The 21636-nt window shown below is 42.1% G+C and overlaps 1 protein-coding gene across 3 annotated transcripts in view; it reads left to right on the top strand.

The window, feature by feature from the left end:
• The window catches only part of dctd (dCMP deaminase), a 79554-nt gene extending 58824 nt beyond the window's left edge, over window positions 1-20730 (top strand). The window contains exons 5-6 of one of the 3 annotated variants that reach the window (XM_079998689.1): window positions 5908-6004; window positions 20597-20730. In XM_079998689.1, the coding sequence (XP_079854815.1) occupies window positions 5908-6004; window positions 20597-20609 (110 nt within the window). In that variant the 3' untranslated portion in view covers window positions 20610-20730. Of the gene's footprint in view, window positions 1-5907; window positions 6005-7888; window positions 8738-20596 lie in introns of those variants that run through there. The other 2 variants (XM_079998688.1, XM_079998687.1) reach the window with 2 other exon arrangements.
• The last annotated feature ends 906 nt before the right edge of the window (window positions 20731-21636 follow it).

The raw sequence follows: 21636 nt of genomic DNA, 5'->3' as shown, positions 1-21636 counted from the left end.
GCAGTCGAATCGGATTTGGCTGTTCAATGTGAATATTCGACTATTCAAATAGCTAATGCAGGATACACCGCAGCTAATTCTGTTCTAGACTTGTTTTATTTTTTCTCTTAAAAAATAAAAAAGAACCGATAAGGGTACCGTTAAAGTACCGGATCGATAAGCAGTATCGTAAGTAAGAGTGGTAACGTTAAAATCTTAACGATACCCATGCCTACGTCATGCCCCGTCCCCACTCTTTTTAGTTGTTTTATTTGGAGAAACAGGGCATGGTGATCGGGCTGCACAGAGAGCTGTGTTCGCGTTTGTATCTGGACGCGGACGATTCACACATATAAAAAGGGATTTATGATTCCATTTATAATTCCTCATTGAAATGTTATCCCTGTGGTTTTTGTAAGCTTCTATCTGTTTTATCATGTTATTGTAATGCACACTGACTGACAATAAAAACAAAAAAAAACACTGTACTTCAACAATCTCAATTGACTGACGGGTTGCCGACTTGTGATTTGACTCGTCGACTTTCAGGGGGCATCACGATCATCAATCATGAATGAAATTCAATCATTCTGGTGGATTAACTTTTATTTCGTTTAATTCTATTTTTTGGGGCTTTTCTGTGGCATCAGAGGTGTTTGATCTGTTTCTTATACATGAACCAATGTTTAGCGAGCGTGTAAACATGCAATCACATGATATTTGTTTAGTTAATCACATTTTGTGTAGAGATCTGTTGCCCAGCTGCTTTCTTTGTCATTTAAACATAGAAAGTGAAAGTAAAACAGGTACATAAGTATTTGAGCTCAGAACTATATAGACAGTTGAAATTATCAATCTAGGAATATGCGCCAGAAAAAAAAAACGTGTTTAATTTGACTGCTCTCATATACAGTGGGGCAAAAAAGTATTTAGTCAGCCACCAATTGTGCAAGTTCTCCCACTTAGAAATGAGAGAGGCCTGTTATTTTCATCATAAGTAAAGCTCAACTATGAGAGACAAAATGAGAAAAAAAAATCCAGAAAATCACATTGTCTGATTTTTAATGAATTTATTTGCAAATTATGGTGGAAAATAAGTATTTGGTCAATAACAAAAGTTCATCTCAATACTTTGTTATATACCCTTTGTTTGCAATCACAGAGGTCAAACGTTTTCTGTAAGTCTTCACAAGGTTTTCACACACTGTTGCTGGTATTTTGACCCATTCCTCCATGCAGATCTCCTCTAGAGCAGTGATGCTTTGGGGCTGTCGCTGGGCAACACGGACTTTCAACTCCCTCCAAAGATTTTCTATGAGGTTGAGATCTGGAGACTGGCTAGGCCACTCCAGGACCTTGAAATGCTTCTTACGAAGCCACTCCGTCGTTGCCCGGGCGGTGTGTTTGGGATCATTGTCATGCTGAAAGACCCAGCCACGTTTCATCTTCAATGCCCTTGCTGATGGGAGGAGGTTTTCACTCAAAATCTCACGATACATGGCCCCATTCATTCTTTCCTTTACACGGATCAGTCGTCCTGGTCCCTTTGCAGAAAAACAGCCCCAAAGCATGATGCAGGTCTACAATTTTGTTTCTGGTGTCATTTGACAGCTCTTTGGTCTTGGCCATAGTGGAGTTTAGAGTGTGACTGTTTGAGGTTGTGGACAGGTGTCTTTTATACTGATAACGAGTTCAAACAGGTGCCATTAATACAGGTAACGTGTGGAGGACAGAGGAGCCTCTTAAAGAAAAAGTTACAGGTCTGTGAAAGCCAGAAATCTTGCTTGTTTGTAGGTGACCAAATACTTATTTTACCGAGGAATTTACCAATTAATTCATTAAAAATCCTACGATGTGATTTCCTGGATTATCTCCCCCCCATTCTGTCTCTCATAGTTGAAAATTACAGGCCTCTCTCATCTTTTTAAGTGGGAGAACTTGCACAATTGGTGGCTGACTAAATTCTTTTTTGCCCCACTGTATAGTATATACAGTATCCAAAGCCGGCGCGGGGCGGTCAAAGTGGCACAAACGTATCAACCACAATAGAAGATTTGCACGCTAAAAAGCGTGTTAAAGAATATTTGATGAATGTGGGCGCTGATACGTGAAAAATTGACTAAACACGTTTTGTCTCTATTTAAAAAAACAAAATTAAAAAACCCCCACAGTTAATGTAATCGGTGTATGCACGATCACCGTTTAACACAGATTACCGCGGCAACCCTAAATTTCACCTGAACTTGTAAGAAGTACTTCTACCTGCACTCCGCTATACTATAACTATGAAAACATTTATTTCTAAGAGCTGTTCAGAGGGAACAAGGAACCGAGCCGCCGCCAGGGCCACAGCATCCTCGCACACCTTACATCTCCACCCGACTGGAAAGTTTCAACCGAGCAGCGAAACGGCGATAAAACCCACTTAGAAGGACAATAATACCGATAATATCAATATACAGTGGTACCTCGACTTACGACTGCATCTACTTACGACTAATCCAAGATACGAGTAGAGGTAGTCGAAAAAATTTGTATCAACTTGCGACCGACTGCTCCAAGATGCGACCGTGGAAATTTGCAGTTGGCGCGTCGGCGGCCAGTCAGCAGTCAGTCAGCTTGTTGTTTGTGCTGTGTATTTTGTTTATTTTCACCCTTCATTGTGGGTCCTAAGAAGAAGGATGATGGGAAAAAGAAAAAGGAAATGATTCACATTGAAACTAAGAAGGAAATCATAGAAAAATATGAGCGCGGTGTGCGCGTGACTCAACTTAATTTATATGGGAAAAATTGCTTCGACATACGACTGTTTTAACATACGACCGTTCTTATAGAACGAATTACAGTCATAAGTCGAGGTACCACTGTAGTATTAATTAATATTATTCCAGTCCGGGCTGAGAGGAGCAGAGCGGTGGGGCAGGTGGCTCGGAGCCCCCGGCACCCAAAATAGCACCGACACTTGGGATTTAACCTGACCGTTAAACATAGACACCGTGGTATTTTATATTTTCTATCAAATTTCATTTTACTTAAAATAATTGTGATATAATGTGTACTGATCGATATCAGTACACATTATATAACAGGCACCAGGAGTTGATATGGAAAGTGAAACTTAAATAACACACACACACACGCACTGCATCTAAATCGTAGTGTGCTATTCTCATCTGATTCCAAATTGCGCTTGAATTAAATAAACACAAAGCTTTTAAAGAACATCCATCTGTGATGATCGAATGAGCTTGAGACTCAAACAAGATTCCTTTAGTGTTACAGCAAATATGTGTTGTTTCGGAGGTGATAATGTACATAATAGTAGTGTTTAGAATAGGGATGTGACGATTTTCAGTAAATCACGGTATCAGGTTTTATGTCTCTGTCTGGATATAAGTATATACACTTTTAGAGTGTTTCAGAAAATGGCATTTCAAGATTCCTTTGTTTGCACTAAATAAGCCATCGTTGTGTGATCCTAACAGGTAGACGGGGAAAAATTATGATATTTGCCGCTATGGTTTGATATATTTAACATTATATTTCATGAGCTGTTATGCAACTTTCCACTCCATCACGTTGCTCGATCGGTGACCAAACGTCTCGATTTGTGCGGGACAGAATCCATTTTTTTTTTTTTTTTGTGAAAAATTGTTTTATGAGAAACAAAAAAAAAACATTTTCCTTATATTTATGCATGTTTAGAAACTTATCTGGCGCCCCCCCCCCCCCCCCCCCCCCCCCCGGGATCAGAACACACAGTTCAAGAACTCTGGTCTAGGCTATTGCAGTAGGACCTATAACATTTTGTACGGTTGATAAGAATCGCACAAATTTAATAAACGTATTATTTAAAAATATTGTATTATTTAAAATTATTTAATTGAAAAAACCCTTGGCTGAGGACGGAGCTGACAGCGGAGCTGTGATGCTCCTCGCCCCAGGCAGGCAGGGAGGGAGGGAGAAATAGTCATTGCAATCTCTGGGGGTTTTAACCTTGTCACCCTGACAAAAACACGGGCAACGTTCCCTCAGTTTGTGAAGTGCTCCATTAGGGAGAACAAATGAAGAGTTGTTTGTCTACTCATTGTAATATTTATAGTTCTAATAAATAAGTACATAAAACATCTTACTTTATTATTATTATTATTTATTTTTATTTTTTATTTTTATTCGAGATTCAGACAGAATAGTGTTTTTAGGCCAGCACTTCTCTTCCTGTCAAGGCTCTGGGACCTTATTGCAGCGGAGGGAACCGAGCCCGTCCCACCCCTCCCAGACTGGCTTGGTTCCCTCCGGGCTCTGTTCCAGAGCCCCCTCAATAAGCCTTTCAACCTGTCTTACACTCTCTGCCTCCGGAGAAGGAATATTCTCCACCCACTCTCACCCCTACCTGTGAAAGACACGTCTGGGGTCTGAGTGCCACATTTAAGAAGAAAAAGAATACAATTTAAGAATATGAAGACCTGTCTCCGTAAAATAAAAAAAACACTTTGTGCTTTACTTGGATTCGGCTCTGCCTACTTTATAGCAGACTTACTGCTTTACACACCTCCATTCACAGCCGTATCGGCATTTTCCGGTAAATAATACTAGGTCGAGAGTGGGGAGATTTACGGAATGGCTTTTACTGAACATCGAGACCAGATCCCTTTCCCACATGGCGCCAAAACAGAACATTGCCAGTAGATTTACGGCTTTCAGTGCAAGTGGGAAAGGGGCTTGATTTAATAACAGCTTCGCCGTGCGTAATGGCCCTCCGCCCCCCAAGTTCTTAATTAAAGCATTACAAGGCTTTTATATATTAGAATATTAAAAATAATAAATCATATATATGCGAATGTACGAATAGGTTTTAAGGTTAATTTTGACATGGCCAGCTCCCGATTGGGTAGAGCACGTCATCAGAATTCAAGCACCCTACTGCCACCTAGTGTCTACAGACGACAGACTCCTTTACATTGCCACCGTCGCCCCCTTGCGGCAGTCAAAGGGTCTCGTGAAACCAGTCATCTGTCGTCTCATGGTTATTGCAGTTTACCCCTGTTGGCCACTAGATGGCAACATGACAGTTAATACATTTTAACAGTGTTATTGGTAACTTTGCCAATTGACGTCGTACAGTGATGAAAGTTGTGTCATTCTTCATAGAAACATCGACACTTCAATTCGGTCGACATTTACTTCAATTACTAACGGACTTGACATTGGTTGATATTAATTCAGCCTTAGGCTTAGACAAAAGGAAAAATTGCAAATGCAAATTGTCAAGGTGGGTCTTTTCCTTCCAAATGGGTTTTGGAGACAGGCTCTTCATGGGCAGTCTGCCTTGATCAAAGGGGAACAAAGTGGTTATAGCTAAAAGCGAGGGAACGAGGGGAAAGGGAGGGAGCTGTTTGTTGACACAGCCTCGGCAGAGACAACCAAAGTGTTTGAGATTTTATTATTTATTTATTGTTTGAGAATGTAAACAAGAGTAAACTGATCCAGGGTCTCAGCAGGGTTCATTAACCCCTTCTCTGAATCTCTGAAGAGAAGAGGGTCCGAGGCATACAGTCCAGCTGTATATGCTACACAGTCGCATACAAAAAACGTACAAAACACAATTGCATACAAAAAACAACTTGCTGTCATATTAGCCATCCAATGAAATGTCTGTGACTGCCTTTTAATTAATTTAAACACTTTTTTAAATTAATGCATTTGTCATATTTCAAAATAAAATGGGCCTAATGTGTATGAGTTTCCCCTCTTTTCACTATTTACTGAAAGCAAATTTTGATTAACTTTGAAGAAAATTACGAGCCAGTGGTCCAATCCTTGGATAGCTGCTTCTGATTTTCTTTCAAATTGTCTCTTTCAACCGATCCATCTTCTCTAACCACCCCTGACACATCTCCCTTTATTCCTCTATCCTTGACATCCCAGGGCTCAAAGAGGTCATCTATCTCTCTGACAAATACCACGACACTCCCATGATGACTGCTTCCAGGCGGCTCCTCAGCCTGGCAGGCGTAGAGACCAGGTAAGTGTTGTTAATATTGGTTTTATTTTGTTTTGATTCTGTGAAAGGGCATTAAAAAAGGATTCAGGTCGGGGAAAGTCAGTCATGCTTCCAATTCGACATACTAATGCTTACATACTAATTCCTTTGAAGTAAGTGAGCACCGCCAATATACTTTTCTGAAGGATGTAAAGGGGGGGGGGGGTAAAGCAAACGATTAAAGGTGAATCTGAATCTCTGTCCACTTTTGGCAATACGCCACTCTATCGTACCAACATGAGCCGGGGGGTAACAACTGCAACTTGAGAAAATGTGTGTGTGTGTGTGTGTGTGTGTGTGTGTGTGTGTGTGTGTGTGTGTGTGTGTGTGTGTGTGTGTGTGTGTGTGTGTGTGTGTGTGTGTGTGCACTCTCAGTGGGGCTGTCCTTCTGCTTTTGGTTGGCTGGGGGACTCATTCTGTTCAGTCTCTGTGTATTTGGGGGGGTGGCTGGGTTGCTTGTTGGAAATGTGTAAATCTGACAGTTAATGATCTGTCAGGGGAACACTGAACAGACCTACTGGAAGAACACAGTGGTGGTGTGTGTGTGTGTGTGTGTGTGTGTGTGTGTGTGTGTGTGTGTGTGTGCGTGTGCGTGTGCGTGCGTGTGCGCGCGTGCGTGCGTGTGTTGAGCGTCTCTGCTGGATTGGGAGGGTTATTTATTATTATTTATTTAAAAAAAAAAAAATTTTGAAGAGAGAAAGATCTTGTAACTCAGTTGGAACAAGGACAGGTGTGAACCCAGAGAAGGATGTAAGCGATATCCAGGTTGGGGGGTATTCAAGGCTCAAGAGTGGGGAGAGAAAAATGATATGTGGGAGAGATGAAAGACAACAGAAGGCAAGAAGGTAGTAACAGAAAGGAATCGATCTGGATCAAGAAGGGGCGTAGCCTCCTTGACATAACGAACGTCAGTTGCTGGGGCAGGCCCGGCATGAACTTTAGAAGTAGTTGCCAAGTTGGCAACCATGCATTAGCTGCATTTTATAATTGGGTGATGGTGAGCCTATATGATTACAACCCATATTTCAATATTGTCACTTGTTTCACCATTTTGACAAGGTAAATCAATGCGCCAGGAGAAGTAATTTTCCTTGGCGGAAGTTTCTATGCATATGCAGATAGACTGCAAACATGATGGACAACGGTGCAACCCGTACCGCACAGGGTGGTTTACAAATGCCCAGGGAAACTAAGCAACAGTTATTGTCGAGCCCTATTCTACAGCTGGGTATTGGGCAGGACCTAGCGATTTGATTGGATTTTGACAGAAAACGATTTGTTTCAATATCATTTCAATTAAAAATTAATTAAATGGATTAATGTGATTCTATTTTGATATATTGACATTTTATACATAATGAGAATTGCTACCAACTTGTCAGTATACCATCTGATATGTGTTCCAAAAATATTTCACACAACAAACTCAGCCTAACTGAACGTTTCTCAAAAAATTTCAAAGGGTTTCTCAAAACGCAGATGTTCTAGTGTTAGTGGTTGGAGTTTGCCCAATATTATGTTTTGTCTAAAATACATTTCTTAAATTTTCATAAAAATTAATTTGACTTAAAATTGTTGGACTTCTGGTTGAAGACCATTTCTTCTAAAGGGTCCGTGCCACACTGCAATCATAGAATGTGTCATTAATTGCTTTTCGAAAGGTGTTATGTACTGTATGTGCTATTTGTTATTTTATAAAGAATTATTAAATATGAGATTGGAATTGGAATGAATCATTTGACAGCCAAAAGGGTATTTCTTTCTTTAACCTGAAGTTAACTGTTTCTTTGTGTGTGTGTGTGCGCGTGTGCATGTGCGCGTGCACACGCCTCCACATTTGCATGTGTGGACATTGTGTGTTTTCAGGCAGTTTGAGCCCAAGAGGACGGAGATTGTGATTGATTTCAATTCCATTAACCACCGTGGATTGCAGAACAAGTGAAAAAAGAGGGGGGAAAAAAACCCTCTCATAACCTTGGGAAGCCTTCAAACCAGAGGAGGAATAATGAAGAGATCGAAAGAGACTTTGATGCTTCTCCCTGCCTGCCTGCCCCCCGCCCCGCTTTATCCAAAGCGGGGAGAAAAAAAAATACTCAAGGATATCTTGACTTTGGCATATTTTGGAAAAAAAAAATTTTCTTTCTTTTTTTTTTTTTTAACAATCCTGAGATTCAAGGAAGTTTAATTTTAATTCATCTCTCCTCTGTAACTTTTTTTTAACCCCCCCTCGACGCCTAGAAACACACATGGATTTTGGTGTCACTCTGTTACATTGACCATCACAGTAGAATTTAGATACATATTATCTATTCGTTTCACAGATATGATAATCATGAGGCTTTTTCCAAAGTCTTTATATTTTTCTCTTTTTTTGCAATTCCTGGGAGTCCAGGCCTCTGATCAATTGGTCAGTTCACAACCACATAATGGCCTAAGGAGGTTGCCTTGAGACGTTTTGCGGGATGGGATCTTTACAGTTGATAAACTACTGATGTGCTACTAGTTTTTATGGATAGTTCGATCCTGTAAGTTTTCTTCAGGTAAAATAAATATTTTATTCAATTTCTTCAATTGGAGGAAGTTTTCCTCGCTAACCTTGTTTTACATTTTTTTACTTTTTCTTTGTTCCATGTTTGGTTCAAAACGATAACCACTTGTTGCTTAATTTGAGGCAATTATTCACAGTAAACTGCTGATTAAACGCTTCAAAATCAAGCAATTTCAATGTTTTTTTTAATATTTAGCAAGAAGCCAAAGTCTGACTCATTATTTGGATTTGAGCTCATTCTTGCATTCTGTTTGTTCAAGCTATGCATTAAAAGCATGCTTTGAGGTTTTTTTTTTTTCCAGATTTCTGTTGAATAATAGGTTTATGATGCAAAATTGTCCCCATGTAAGCCCATAGGTTTATATTTTGTCGTGTGTGTGTGTGTGTGTGTGTGTGTGTGTTTCACTGTCCTACACTACAACTACAAACAATCACAAATTATTACATTAATTATTTATACAGTTGGGCTGATTCAAGGGTCGAACAGTTGCAAAACCGACTATTCAAGAACACGAAAAACTTTATAAAATGACCTTAACCAAAATGTACTTTTATTATTCTGTAACAGTAACCCATCTTAGAGATTGCCAAGGAGGGCCTGGCCATAAAAAGGTTTTGGGGAATGTCGGCAAAGTCTCACGTGGTCAACGAGGTAAACCTGTGTCGCTACACTGAGTAATAAAGATATTTATTCTGCAGAATAATGAGAAAGATACAGATGCACTTTAAAACAGTGATGCTGTCCATTCTGCCCTTGCTTCTGCCGAAGAGGGCTTTATACCGTGAGGGGTTGTATCATTGGTTAGGTGTCATTCACAAGACTATGGCCCCCACTCACATATCACCTGGTGTTCCCCTCATACAATGATTCAGCAGTGAAACTCTGGTCACAGATACAATCTTACTGTGCTCTAAACAAACCTCACTACTCTGTCAAGCCCCCTGGGGTTATCCTTTTCTCTACACAAGGTTGAGTAGATCTAGTATGTGGTCTGGTCTTTACAATACGTGATGGCATTATCTTAAAGAATAGTGTCTGTTCAATGTGAGCTCTGAGTGAGTCGTTAAAAACCCAAGACAGTGTGTTTTAAAAGCTATGTAAGATACAAAAAAGGATATTGTCTTATATAAGCCATGAAACATCATTCAAAGCATTGATCATCTGCATTTTCTCTCATACTCCCTCCTGTTGTTCCTAGAAAATGCAATAATGCTAAGATTTTCATATAATTGCGAAATATCATACACGTATCCCTGCAGAGATGCCCAAGCATTCTATCTCGTTAAAATCAACTGGGAAACACAGACCAAAAAAAAAATAAACGTATCCAAAAAATAAAATCATTCTAGACATTCTCCATTCGCAAAACATCTCCACCTCAAATTGGCAAAAACTGTCTTCCCACATTTAACTAGAGAAGAGTCTACACTACTATATTATGCTATGGCAACACACTACTATAAAACCCAAGTTGGACTGAAGGGACAACTGAAAACAAAACAAAAAAAAATCATTAACCAGACTATGAAATAAACAAACATGGAGAGATTCCAAGAATACATAATGGCATGCAGATTAAGCAATGGAAATCACTTAATAATAACAACATAATTCTTTGTGTGAACATAATGACTAACACATTCTACAAGCAAGGATAAACATAATTAGACAAGCATCTTCACATCTGAACATCTCCGTCAGCATCATAAGGTGGTTTCCAATCATCTTGTGGTATGAGGACAAACTGTCCCGCCATCATATTAGTAATCATCTTATGGAGGATAGGTATTACACACGCTAGACAGCATTATAGCATCAAACACATTATCACTACAGGTATCAATATTTTTATGAGCATAGAAATCCGTGGTCCCAGTACATCTCTTAGTCAACGGATGGCTCTCTCATTAAATCAACACATAACTCTTTAATAGCTTGTATGGCTTGTAATTTCCTGATTCTACATCATTGGCATATCTAACATAATTGGTGAGCAAATGCCAGCCCATTTCCTGGGCAGACCTGCATACGCCATGTTTCCACATAGTCAACAGATGTCTGGAACTGTTGCTTGTCCCATTATAAATTATCTGAGTTTGGTTACATGCAATCGTTATTCCTACTGGAACTCCAGGGTAACAGTTACTTCTTACTTCTTAGATGTGCTAAGGAGCAGCTCTCTGAGGCTAACAGTTTATTTTGGGGAGTCAGAAATAACATATGGTCAGTTTTGCGTCACAGATTCGTAAGTGTTCAAGATAAGGCAAACTCTGTGATGGGCGAAGGAGTGCAGTGGAGGGGTGTTGTTCCTGCTTTTGCAGCTGCGTCACGGTGAGGCCAAAACACTGATAGCCGTGTCTGGACCCCAAGGCTGGGATGTCTGTGGAAATTAACACTGGTGCTGGAAAAAAAAGACGTGACTGAGGTTATATGAGGTTATGTTCTTCATTATGTGTGTGCATATATGTTTATGTGATTACATAGATGTAGATATACACTCACCAGCCACTTTATTAGGTACACCTTGCTAGTACCGGGTTGGACCCCCTTTTGCTTTCAGAAGTGCCTTAATTCTTCGTGGCATAGATTCAACAAGCTGTTGGAAACATACCTCAGAGATTTTGGTCCATATGACATGATTGCATCACGCAGTTGTTGCAGATTTGTCGGCTGCACATCCATGATGCGAATCTCCCGTTCCACCACATCCCAAAGGTGCTCTATTTGGTGACTGTGGAGGCCATTGAAGTACAGTGAACTCATTGTCATGTTTTTAAGAAATCAGTTTGAGATGATTTGAGCTTTGTGACATGGTGCATTATCCTGCTGGAAGTAGCCATCAGAAGATGGGTACACTGTGGTCATAAAGGGATGGACATGGTCAGCAACAATACGCAGGTATTAAACGATGCTCAATTGGTACTAAGGGGCCCAAAGTGTTCCAAGAAAATATCCCCCACATCATTACACCACCACCACCAGCCTGAACCGTTGATACAAGGCAGGATGGATCCATGCTTTCATGTTTACGCCAAATTCTGACCCTACAATCTGAATGTTGAGACTCATCAGACCAGGCAACATTTTTCCAATCTGCTTTTGTCCGTTTTTGGTGAGCCTGTGCAAATTGTAGCCTCAGTTCCCTGTTCTTAGCTGACAGGAGTGGCACCCTGTGTGGTCTGCTGCTGTAGCCCATTTGCTTCAAGGTTCCACGTGTTGTGCATTCAGAGATGGTATTCTGCATATCTTGGTTGTAACGAGTGGTTAATTGAGTAACTGTTGCCTTTCTATCGTCTCGAACCAGTCTGCCCATTGTCCTCTGACCTCTGACATCAACAAGGCATTTTCATCCACACAACTGCCGCTCACTGGATATTCGAACCATTCTCTGTAGACCCTAGAGATGGTTGTGTGTGAAAATCCTGGTAGGTCAGCAGTTTCTGAAATACTCAGACTGGCCCATCTGGCACCAACCATGCCACGTTCAAAGTGAAGTAAATCCCCTTTCTTCCCCATTCCGGTGCTCAGTTTCAACTTCAACAAGTAACCATGTCTACATTCCTAAATGCAATAAGTTGCTGCCATTTGATTGGCTGATTAGCTATTTGTGTTAAGCAATTGAACAGGTGTACCTAATAAAGTGGCCAGTGACTGTATTGTTACATTCCACCCTTTTAATCACATAAAGAGATAGGAATAGAAAAAAAGACATTGTAAAATGTAAACACTGAAACATGATTTGTAAAATATCGGTATAGAATGTTGAAAATGAAAAACACAATAAATGCAGAAAATTTATAACATAATAAATGCGGAAGATGATTACATAATTCTTCTTCTTCCTTCAGCTTCATCCCGTTAAGGGTCGCCACAGCGGATCATCTGCCTCCAACACCTTCTGTTCTGCGCATCTTCCTCCCTTACACCTACCGCCTGCATGTCCTCCCTCACCACATCCATAAACCCCTCTTTGGTCTTCCTCTTTTCCTCTTGCCTGGCAGCTCCATCCCCGGCATCCTTCTCCCAATGTAACTCCCATTTCCCCTACACACGTGTCCAAACCATCTCAATCTCGCCTCTCTCACTTTTTCACCAAACCATCCAACCTGAGCTGTCGCTCTAATGTACTCATTCTTAATCCTGTCTACCCTTGTCACTTCCAATGAAAATCCAAACATCCTCAACTCTGCCACCTCCAGTTCAGCCACCTGCCTTTTTGTCAGTGCCACCGCCTCTGAAACGTACAACATAGCTGGTGTCACTCCGTCCTGTAGACCTTCCCCTTCACTCTTGCTGGAACCCTTTTGTCACAGATCACTCCGGACACTCTTCTCCACCCATTCCAACCTGCCTGTACTCTCTTCTTCACCTCTCTCCCGCACTCTCTGCTGCTTTGGATGGTCGACCCCAAGTGCTTGAACTCATCCGCCGTCTCCACCTCCACTCCTTGCATTCTCAGCTTTTCGCCGCCCTCCCTCCCATTCAGGCACGTATTCTGTCTTACTGCTGCTGAATTTCATTCCTCTTCTCTCTAATGCATGCCTCCACTTCTTCAGGCTCTCCTCAACCTGCTCCCTACTCTCACTACAGATCACAATGTCATCCGCCATGATCATGGTCCACGGAGACTCCTGCCTGATTTCATCTGTTAACCTGGCCATCACCATTGCAAACAAGAAAGGGCTCAGAGCTGATCCTTGATGCAGTCCCACCTCCACTTTGAATGCCTTCATCACGCTTACTGCACACCTTACTACTGTCTGACTACCCTCATACATATCCTGTAGCACTCTTACATACTTCTCTGCCACCCCCGACTTCCTCATGCAATACCACACGTCCTCTCTTGGCACCCTATCATATGCTTTCTCTAAATCCACAAAGACGCAGTGCAACTCCCTCTGGCCTCCCCTGTACTTTTCCATCAGCATTCTTAAAGCAAACATTGCATCTGTAGTACTCTTTCCTGGCATGAAACCATACTGCTGCTTGCTGATCCCCACTACCCTTTCCCATAGCTTCATGCTGTGGCTGATCAACTCTATTCCCTGTAGTTACTACAGCTCTGTATGGCTCCCTTATTCTTGAAGATGGGTACCAGTACACTTCTTCTCCACTCCTCCGGCATCCTCTCCCTTTCCAGGATGGTGTTAAACAGTCTCGTTAGGAACACCACTGCCATCTCACCTAAACATTTCCATGCTTCCCCAGGTATGTCATCTGGGCCAACTGCCCTTCCACTCTTAATCGTCTTTAATGCTGTTCTCACCTCATCCTTGTTCATTTGTTGCACTTCTTGATCCACTGTCCCCACATCATCTACTCTTCTCTCCCTCTCATTTTCTTCATTCATCAACTCCTCAAAGTACTCCTTCCACCTTCTCAACACTCTCTCCTCACTAGTCAGCACATTCCCATCATTATCCTTCATCACCCTAACTTGCTGTACATCCTTCCCAGCTTGGTCCCTTTGTCTTGCCAATCTGTACAAGTCCTTTTCTCGTGCCTTACTGTCCAACCTCTCATACCTCTTTCGTCGTAAGCCTTTTCCTTTGCCTTTGCCACTTCTCTCTTTGCCTTGTGCCGCATCAACTTGTACTCCTGTCTACTTTCTTCATCTCTTTGACCATCCCATTTTTTCTTCGCCAACCTCTCCTGCTCTATGCTCTCCTGTACTTCCTCATTCCACCACCAAGTCTTCCTTCCTCTTCCCACATGATACATCAAGTACCTTCTTGGCTGTCTCCTTCACCACTTCTGCAGTTGTCTCCCAGTCATCTGGTAACCGTTCATTCCCACCTATTGCATACCTTACCTCTTCCCTAAATTGCATGCAACACTCCTCCTTTTTCAACTTCCACCATTTTATATTTGGCTCTTCTTTCACTCTCTTCCTCTTCTTGGCCTCCAGAGACATCCTACAGACTATGTTGGACTAGATCCGATGTTGCCTAGCAACACACTCCACTACCACCACTTTGCAGTCACTTATCTCTTTCATATTGCACCTCCTGCATAAGATGTAGTCCACCTGTGTGCACCTTCCTCCACTCTTGTATGTCACCCTGTGTTTCTCCCTCTTCTTGAAATAAGTATTCACAACAGCCAATTCCATCCTTTTGCCGAAATCCACCACCAACTGTCCTTCCACATTCCTCTCCTTGACACCATACCTACCCATCACCTTCTCATCACCTATGTCTCTGATCCCTTCACCAACATGCCCATTGAGATCTGCTCTAACGACCACTCTCTCTCCCTTGGGGACGCTCTCCACCACTACATCCAGCTCACTAAAGAATTCTTCTTTCACTTCCATCTCACATCCAACTTGGGGAGCGTATGCACTGACCACATTCATTATCACACCATCAATTTCAGGCTTCATGCTCATCACTCTGTCCTACACTCTCATCACCTCCAAATCACTCTTGACATATTCTTCCTTCAAGACTATTCCTACCCCATTTCTCCTGCCATCCACTCCATGGTAGAACAGTTTGTACCCGGCTCTGATACTCCTGGCCTTACTTACCTTGCACCTGATCTCTTGTACACATAGTACATCTACCTTCCTTCTCTCCATCATGTCAGCCAGCTCTCTCTCTTTACCCTTCATAGTGCCAACATTCAAAGTTCCTACTCTCAACTCTACTCTCCTACCCTTCTTCCTCTCCTGCTGTCTCCGGACACACCTTTCCCCCCTTCTTCTTCTTCGGCCGACACAAGCACAATTTCCACCTGCACCCTGTTGGCTAACGGCACAAGTGGCGGTTGTTGTTAACCCGGGCCTCAACCGAACCAGTATGGAAATCAGATTTGCTGTCCGCAGGTTTGATTTGGCATGTTTTTTTACGCCGGATGCCCTTCCTGACGCAACCCTCTCTATTCATCCGGGCTTGGGACCAGCACTGATGATACACTGGCTTGTGCACCCCCAGTGGCTAGATTAGGATGATTACATAATAAATGCTGCAAATGATTACATAATAAATGCTGAAAATTATTACATAGTAAATGCTGAAAATGATTCCATCATAAATGCTTAATTTGTAAATGAAATTAAACTTAAATGAATCACACTATAATAAATGCAGACAATGATTCACACTATACTATAAAACACTCCGTAATACATCAGTGGTGATAATTCATGACGATAAAAAATACACCATGTAATAAAATACCATAAATAAAACAAGCAAATGGTAAAATAGCAAATAACACATAGGAATAAAACACCATTGTAAAACAGCAAACAAATGTAGTATATATATATATATATATATACACACACACACACACACACACACACACACACACACACACAGTGGGGCAAAAAAGTATTTAGTCAGCCACCAATTGTGCAAGTTCTCCCACTTAAAAAGATGAGAGAGGCCTGTAATTTCCATCATAGGTACACTTTGACTATGAGAGACAGAATGGGGGGGAAAGAATCCAGGAAATCACATTGTAGGATTTTTAATGAATTAATTGGTAAATTCCTCGGTAAAATAAGTATTTGGTCACCTACAAACAAGCAGGATTTCTGGCTTTCACAGACCTGTAACCTTTTCTTTAAGAGGCTCCTCTGTCCTCCGCTCGTTACCTGTATTAATGGCGCCTGCTTGAACTCGTTATCAGTATAAAAGACACCTGTCCACAACCTCAAACAGTCACACTCCAAACTCCACTATGGCCAAGACCAAAGAGCTGTCAAAGGACACCAGAAACAAAATTGTAGACCTGCACCAGGCTGGGAAGACTGAATCTGCAATAGGTAAGCAGCTTGTTGTGAAGAAATCAACTGTGGGAGCAATTATTAGAAAATGGAAGACATACAAAACCACTGATAATCTCCCTCGATCTGGGGCTCCACGCAAGATCTCACCGCGTGGGGTCAAAATGATCACAAAAACGGTGAGCAAACATCCCAGAACCACATGGGGGGACCTAGTGAATGACCTGCAGAGAGCTGGGACCAAAGTAACAAAGGCCACCATCAGTCACACACTACGCCGCCAGGGACTCAAATCCTGCAGTGCCAGACGTGTCCCCCTGCTTTAGCCAGTATATGTCCAGGCCCGTCTTAAGTTTTCTAGACAGCATTTGGATGATCCAGAAGAGGATTGGGAGAATGTTATATGGTCAGATGAAACCAAAATAGAACTTTTTGGTAAAAACTCAACTTGTCGTGTTTGGAGGAGAAAGAAAGCTGAGTTGCATCCAAAGAACACCATACCTACTGTGAAGCATGGGGGTGAAAACATCGTGATTTGGGGCTGTTTTTCTGCAAAGGGACCAGGACGACTGATCCGTGTAAAGGAAAGAATGAATGGGGCCATGTATCGTGAGATTTTGAGTGAAAACCTCCTTCCATCCCAAACACACCGCCCGGGCAACAAAGGAGTGGCTTCGTAAGAAGCATTTCAAGGTCCTGGAGTGGCCTAGCCAGTCTCCAGATCTCAACCCCATAGAAAATCTTTGGAGGGAGTTGAAAGTCCGTGTTGCCCAGCGACAGCCCCAAAACATCACTGCTCTAGAGGAGATCTGTATGGAGGAATGGGCCAAAATACCAGCAACAGTGTGAAAAAACCTTGTGAAGACTTACAGAAAACGTTTTACCTCTGTCATTGCAAACAAAGGGTATATAACAAAGTATTGAGATTAACTTTGTTATTGACCAAATACTTATTTTCCACCATAATTTGCAAATAAATTCTTTAAAAATCAGACAATGTGAATTTCTGGATTTTTTTTTTCCCATTTTGTCTCTCATAGTTGAGGTATAGCTATGATGAAAATAACAGGCCTCTCTCATCTTTTTAAGTGGGAGAACTTGCACAATTGGTGGCTGACTAAATACTTTTTTGCCCTACTGTATGTATGTACATCTATATATACACATATATATATGTATAAGCAAACCAGGAAAACATCAACACTACACATTCACAAAGATCAAAGGGAAGAGTGAGAGTAGGACCTTTTGGCCCCTGTTACATAATTTGTGATTATAGAAGAAGAAGAAGAATAATCTTTATTCGTCACATGACACTCCGCACTACAACACATGCATATACAGTATACACACACACACACACGCTTTTTGGGTGGTGGCCAGTGAAATGTGGCCTCTGCATTTCTCCCATCCTGGCTTGCTGGCTTGTCCTTACTCCAGGGGGGCAGCCAGGAGCAGTGGGCAGCCTCCGTCAACGCACCTAGCGACCTGGTACAAGGTATCCATCGCTGGCGAGACGATGGTGATGTGCGTTGGTGATTATATGGGGCGTCAGAGCACCAAACGGAGTCGTGAGGACTGAAGGTGGGTAGCGCACGTTTGGTGTGAGTGGCGGGGACGTCAGCAGTGTTGTTGAAAGCGGAGACGATAAAGGTGTGATTGGCCAGCCAAACCGTGGCGCAAATGCCATTCCAGCCTGCTGGGAGATTGGTGTATGCAATATTCAAGATTCAAGAGGTTTATTCGTCACATACATATACATACTTTCATACATATATGCAGTGAAATGTAATGCAACGCTCCCAGTCATTACACACAATATGTCCTCGGAAAATTTCTTTCTACTAGACCCAACTAACTGATTCCTAAAACGTAATACAGTAAGTCGAATACTTATAGAATAAAATAAAAATATATAGAATAAAATAAAAATAAATGGAATAGATAAAGGGAATAGGCTTACGTATATGGGATAGACTTATGTATATGGGATAGGAAATTATGTATATGCAGATATGTGCATTAAAGTGGCATGTGAATTAAGTGAGGTAGTGTTTGTGGGATAATACAGCACAGTATACAAAAGTACGGCGCAGCAAAACGGTAACACCGAACAACCCAGAACAGTGACACAGTATGCGGTACTGCGTGCTCTGCTACTACACCTCCTGGTGTATAAGTCCTGCAGGGAGGGGAGGGTGGTTCCAGTGGTACGTTCAGCTGAACGCACCACCCTCTGCAGGGCCCGCCTGTCCTGAGCAGTACAGTTCCCAAACCAGGCAGTGATGTTACCTGTCAGGATGCTCTCCAATGCTCCACAGTAGAAGGACTTGAGGATCCTCACCGAGACCCGGAATTTCCTCAGCTGCCTGAGGTGGTAAAGACGCTGCCTCGTCTTTCTCACCAGAGTGACTGTTTGTAAAGTCTATGTTAAATCCTCTGAGATGTGGACTCCCATGTACTTGAAGCTGGTCACCCTGTCAATAGAAGTCCCATTAATCACTAAGGGCGCGTGCGTCCTCGATTGTACCTCCTCGCGATGGCTCGTAAGCAGTCGTGCGGTGTTTCATTTTCTGTGACATCAGTGGGGCGAGAAATGTGGCTGGGTTGAGTGGGGAACAGCATCGGGTTTTTATGTTTGGCATGTCAAGCAGAGACGCACATGATAGTGCAAATATCTTTGTGGTGTAATTTGTGGTGGTTTACCAGTTTGTAGGATCAGTTCCACAGCATGAGGGCACCATCAGCGTGCACTGCGAGTCGCCCACATATGGCATGGCAGCTGTTACTGCCTTTTCCGCTGAGGCCACTGCACTGTCATCGGGTACCAGGTTGGACACACGGTGAAAATGTACGCCACATGTCTTGACGAGGGCTCTTTGTATCTCACGTCCTAGACTGTCTTTGCCAGAGTCTGAAGATCACAAATGTAGATGGGATGTTAGCCGCGGCGAGATCGACGTCAGCATCGGCCCATGGTGATACGCCAGAATAGGTCCCTCTAGGCCAGATACCTCGAACATTGGAAGTACATTTTCAACTAGGTCTTTTTTTGGTCTGAAGTTCATGGTGGTTGCTTTCTTGCCGTCTTTAGGCGGGTTGGGTGGAGGTGGAGGTAGCCGTATCTGCGGCGCGGCGGATCCTTGCGGGGCATTGTCGTTGTCGCTATCCAGGTCGACCACTGGCATCTCTCCATTGATAATGTTAAGCTTGTCGTTAATGACAAGGCTGGGTGGATTTGGAGATTGACGCCATACGGGAGGATGGGAGTCCATGTCCAGATCCAGGGGAGTACCGGCCAGTAACATAGGATACAAAGAAGTACATTGATTAGCATTATATGATGGTGGCGCTGATGGTTTCTGCTTTCACTGTCTTGTTCCGTGATTCCAGTCTCTCTGTCCCTTTTTCTCTCTCTGCTATTTTTTCTTTGTTTTCTCTATTATTAGCTTCCTCTACCCACTCTCCAAAAGCCCACCAATCGGCCTTGTAGTTCCTCTTGTTTTTTTCTCTGTGTTGTAATCTAACTTTCAGCTGATGTAGCTGATTTAGACTAAAGCTTCCTCCCATGGGAAAACCTAAGCTTTACCATTCTATCAAATTTATCACTGTTTTTTCATCTTTTCCTTTCATAAATTTGGAACATACCCTTGATTCCCTAACTTGTTGATCCTTTTGTAGTGCTTTACTATTTCTGGTACCCATAGGGAAATTCGGTCAACAGTCCCGGACTGCTCTCTATAAGTCTATTGGACCCGTGAGGGCGATTTCACCGCAACTTCCAAAGCTGTTTTTTTGCAGTCCTGGAATGCTATAGCTACTATTTTTAGTACTATTCCCTCAGCCGAAGCTGCCTCTTTTTTTAATTAAATTTTTTTTAAATTTTATTTAATTTTATTTTATGATTGCCTTTTAACCTGGGGATTGTCTTTGTGTCAATTGGTGATTCCTCATCTCCCTTATCTATTTCATGTACTTATTACCGTAATAGATAAATCAAATTCTATTTCACGTACTTTACAGTCTCAATAGAACTGTAGAAACCACATTTCATTTTATGTACTTTATCGTCTTAATTGAGGTTAACACAGTCGTCACTATATTTCCAGGTTTCTTCTAAACCTTGGTTAAAAATTTGAGAATAAAACAACCAATGTCTTCACTTTAGGAAAAATCCATCAGAATTTGGATCATAAAATAAATCCTGATTAAAAATTGTAAATTTTTCAATTAGAAGCCTTCTTTCAAACACTCCATCCAACATCTGTCTTACCCCGTTATCAGGAACGTAGATTGAGGCGGCGCCCCGAAGTTCCACCAAAGGACAGTCCTCCAAACGAGCATTTTAGTTTATGCCGGCTCCGTCGTCGATGTTTCCCCTGGACGCGGCTCGATCCTGATCATGATGCCAGATAATGTTACAGAAATTAAAAGGTCGCTTTAATCTGCAGTTTGTCTGTCTGTGTTTTTAATAAAGAGGCGGACATACGTTGGTTTTTGCTTGATCAAGGGTCGGATCAGAGATGTGCTAAGGAGCAGCTCTCTGAGGCGAACAGTTTATTTTGGGAAGTCAAAAACAATATATGATCAGTTTTCGTCACAGATTTGTACGTGTTCATGATAAGGCAAACTCTGTGACAGGTGAAGGAGTGGAGTGGAGGGGTGTTGTTCCTGCTCTTGCAGCTGCATCGCGGTGAGGCCAAAACTCTGATAGCCGCATCTGGACCCCAATGCTGGGATGTCTGTGGGAATTAATAGTGTGCTGAAAATAAAGATATGTGACTGAGGTTATATGAGGTTGTGTTCTTCATTATGTGTGTGCATATATGTTTATGTGATTACATAGATTAAGATGCGTGGGTCTTTCTCCCACCTTAACTGCTGCTGCACTGGTGAGGAGCATCTGGAATGGTCACAGGAATCTGGCAGAGTTCCAGCCTTTTCTCCAGAAGTCGTAGATCACCACCCAGTCACCTGGTTGGAGGTCCTGTAGTAGTGCTTCGAGTGGGATGGATAGGGTTGCTTTGACCTGGGCACAAACTAAATTACTGGGGGAGAGACACATTATGACAACTTTGTTTAGTCTAGGTCCACGAATGTAAAATTATGTGGAATAATTCTGTGATTCCCAAACAGTTATGTTGAATTGCAGATTACAGTCTCTGTACAAAATTAATGCATGCACCCTAGTGCAACAACAGAATAATATGTGATCCACCGCAGCAAAACCCGCATTGCCGCGCATATCTAAAATCACCAGGAGCAGCCAAATAAGTTGAGAAAACCTTTCAAGAAGGAAAATTACATTTTTCCGGATTTGTGTT

Source organism: Zeus faber (assembly GCF_960531495.2).
Source record: "Zeus faber genome assembly, chromosome: 4".
In the NCBI taxonomy this organism is placed as follows: Eukaryota; Metazoa; Chordata; class Actinopteri; order Zeiformes; family Zeidae; genus Zeus; species Zeus faber.
Note: the sequence above shows the minus strand (reverse complement) of the source record. Positions and strands in the feature narration are given on the sequence as shown.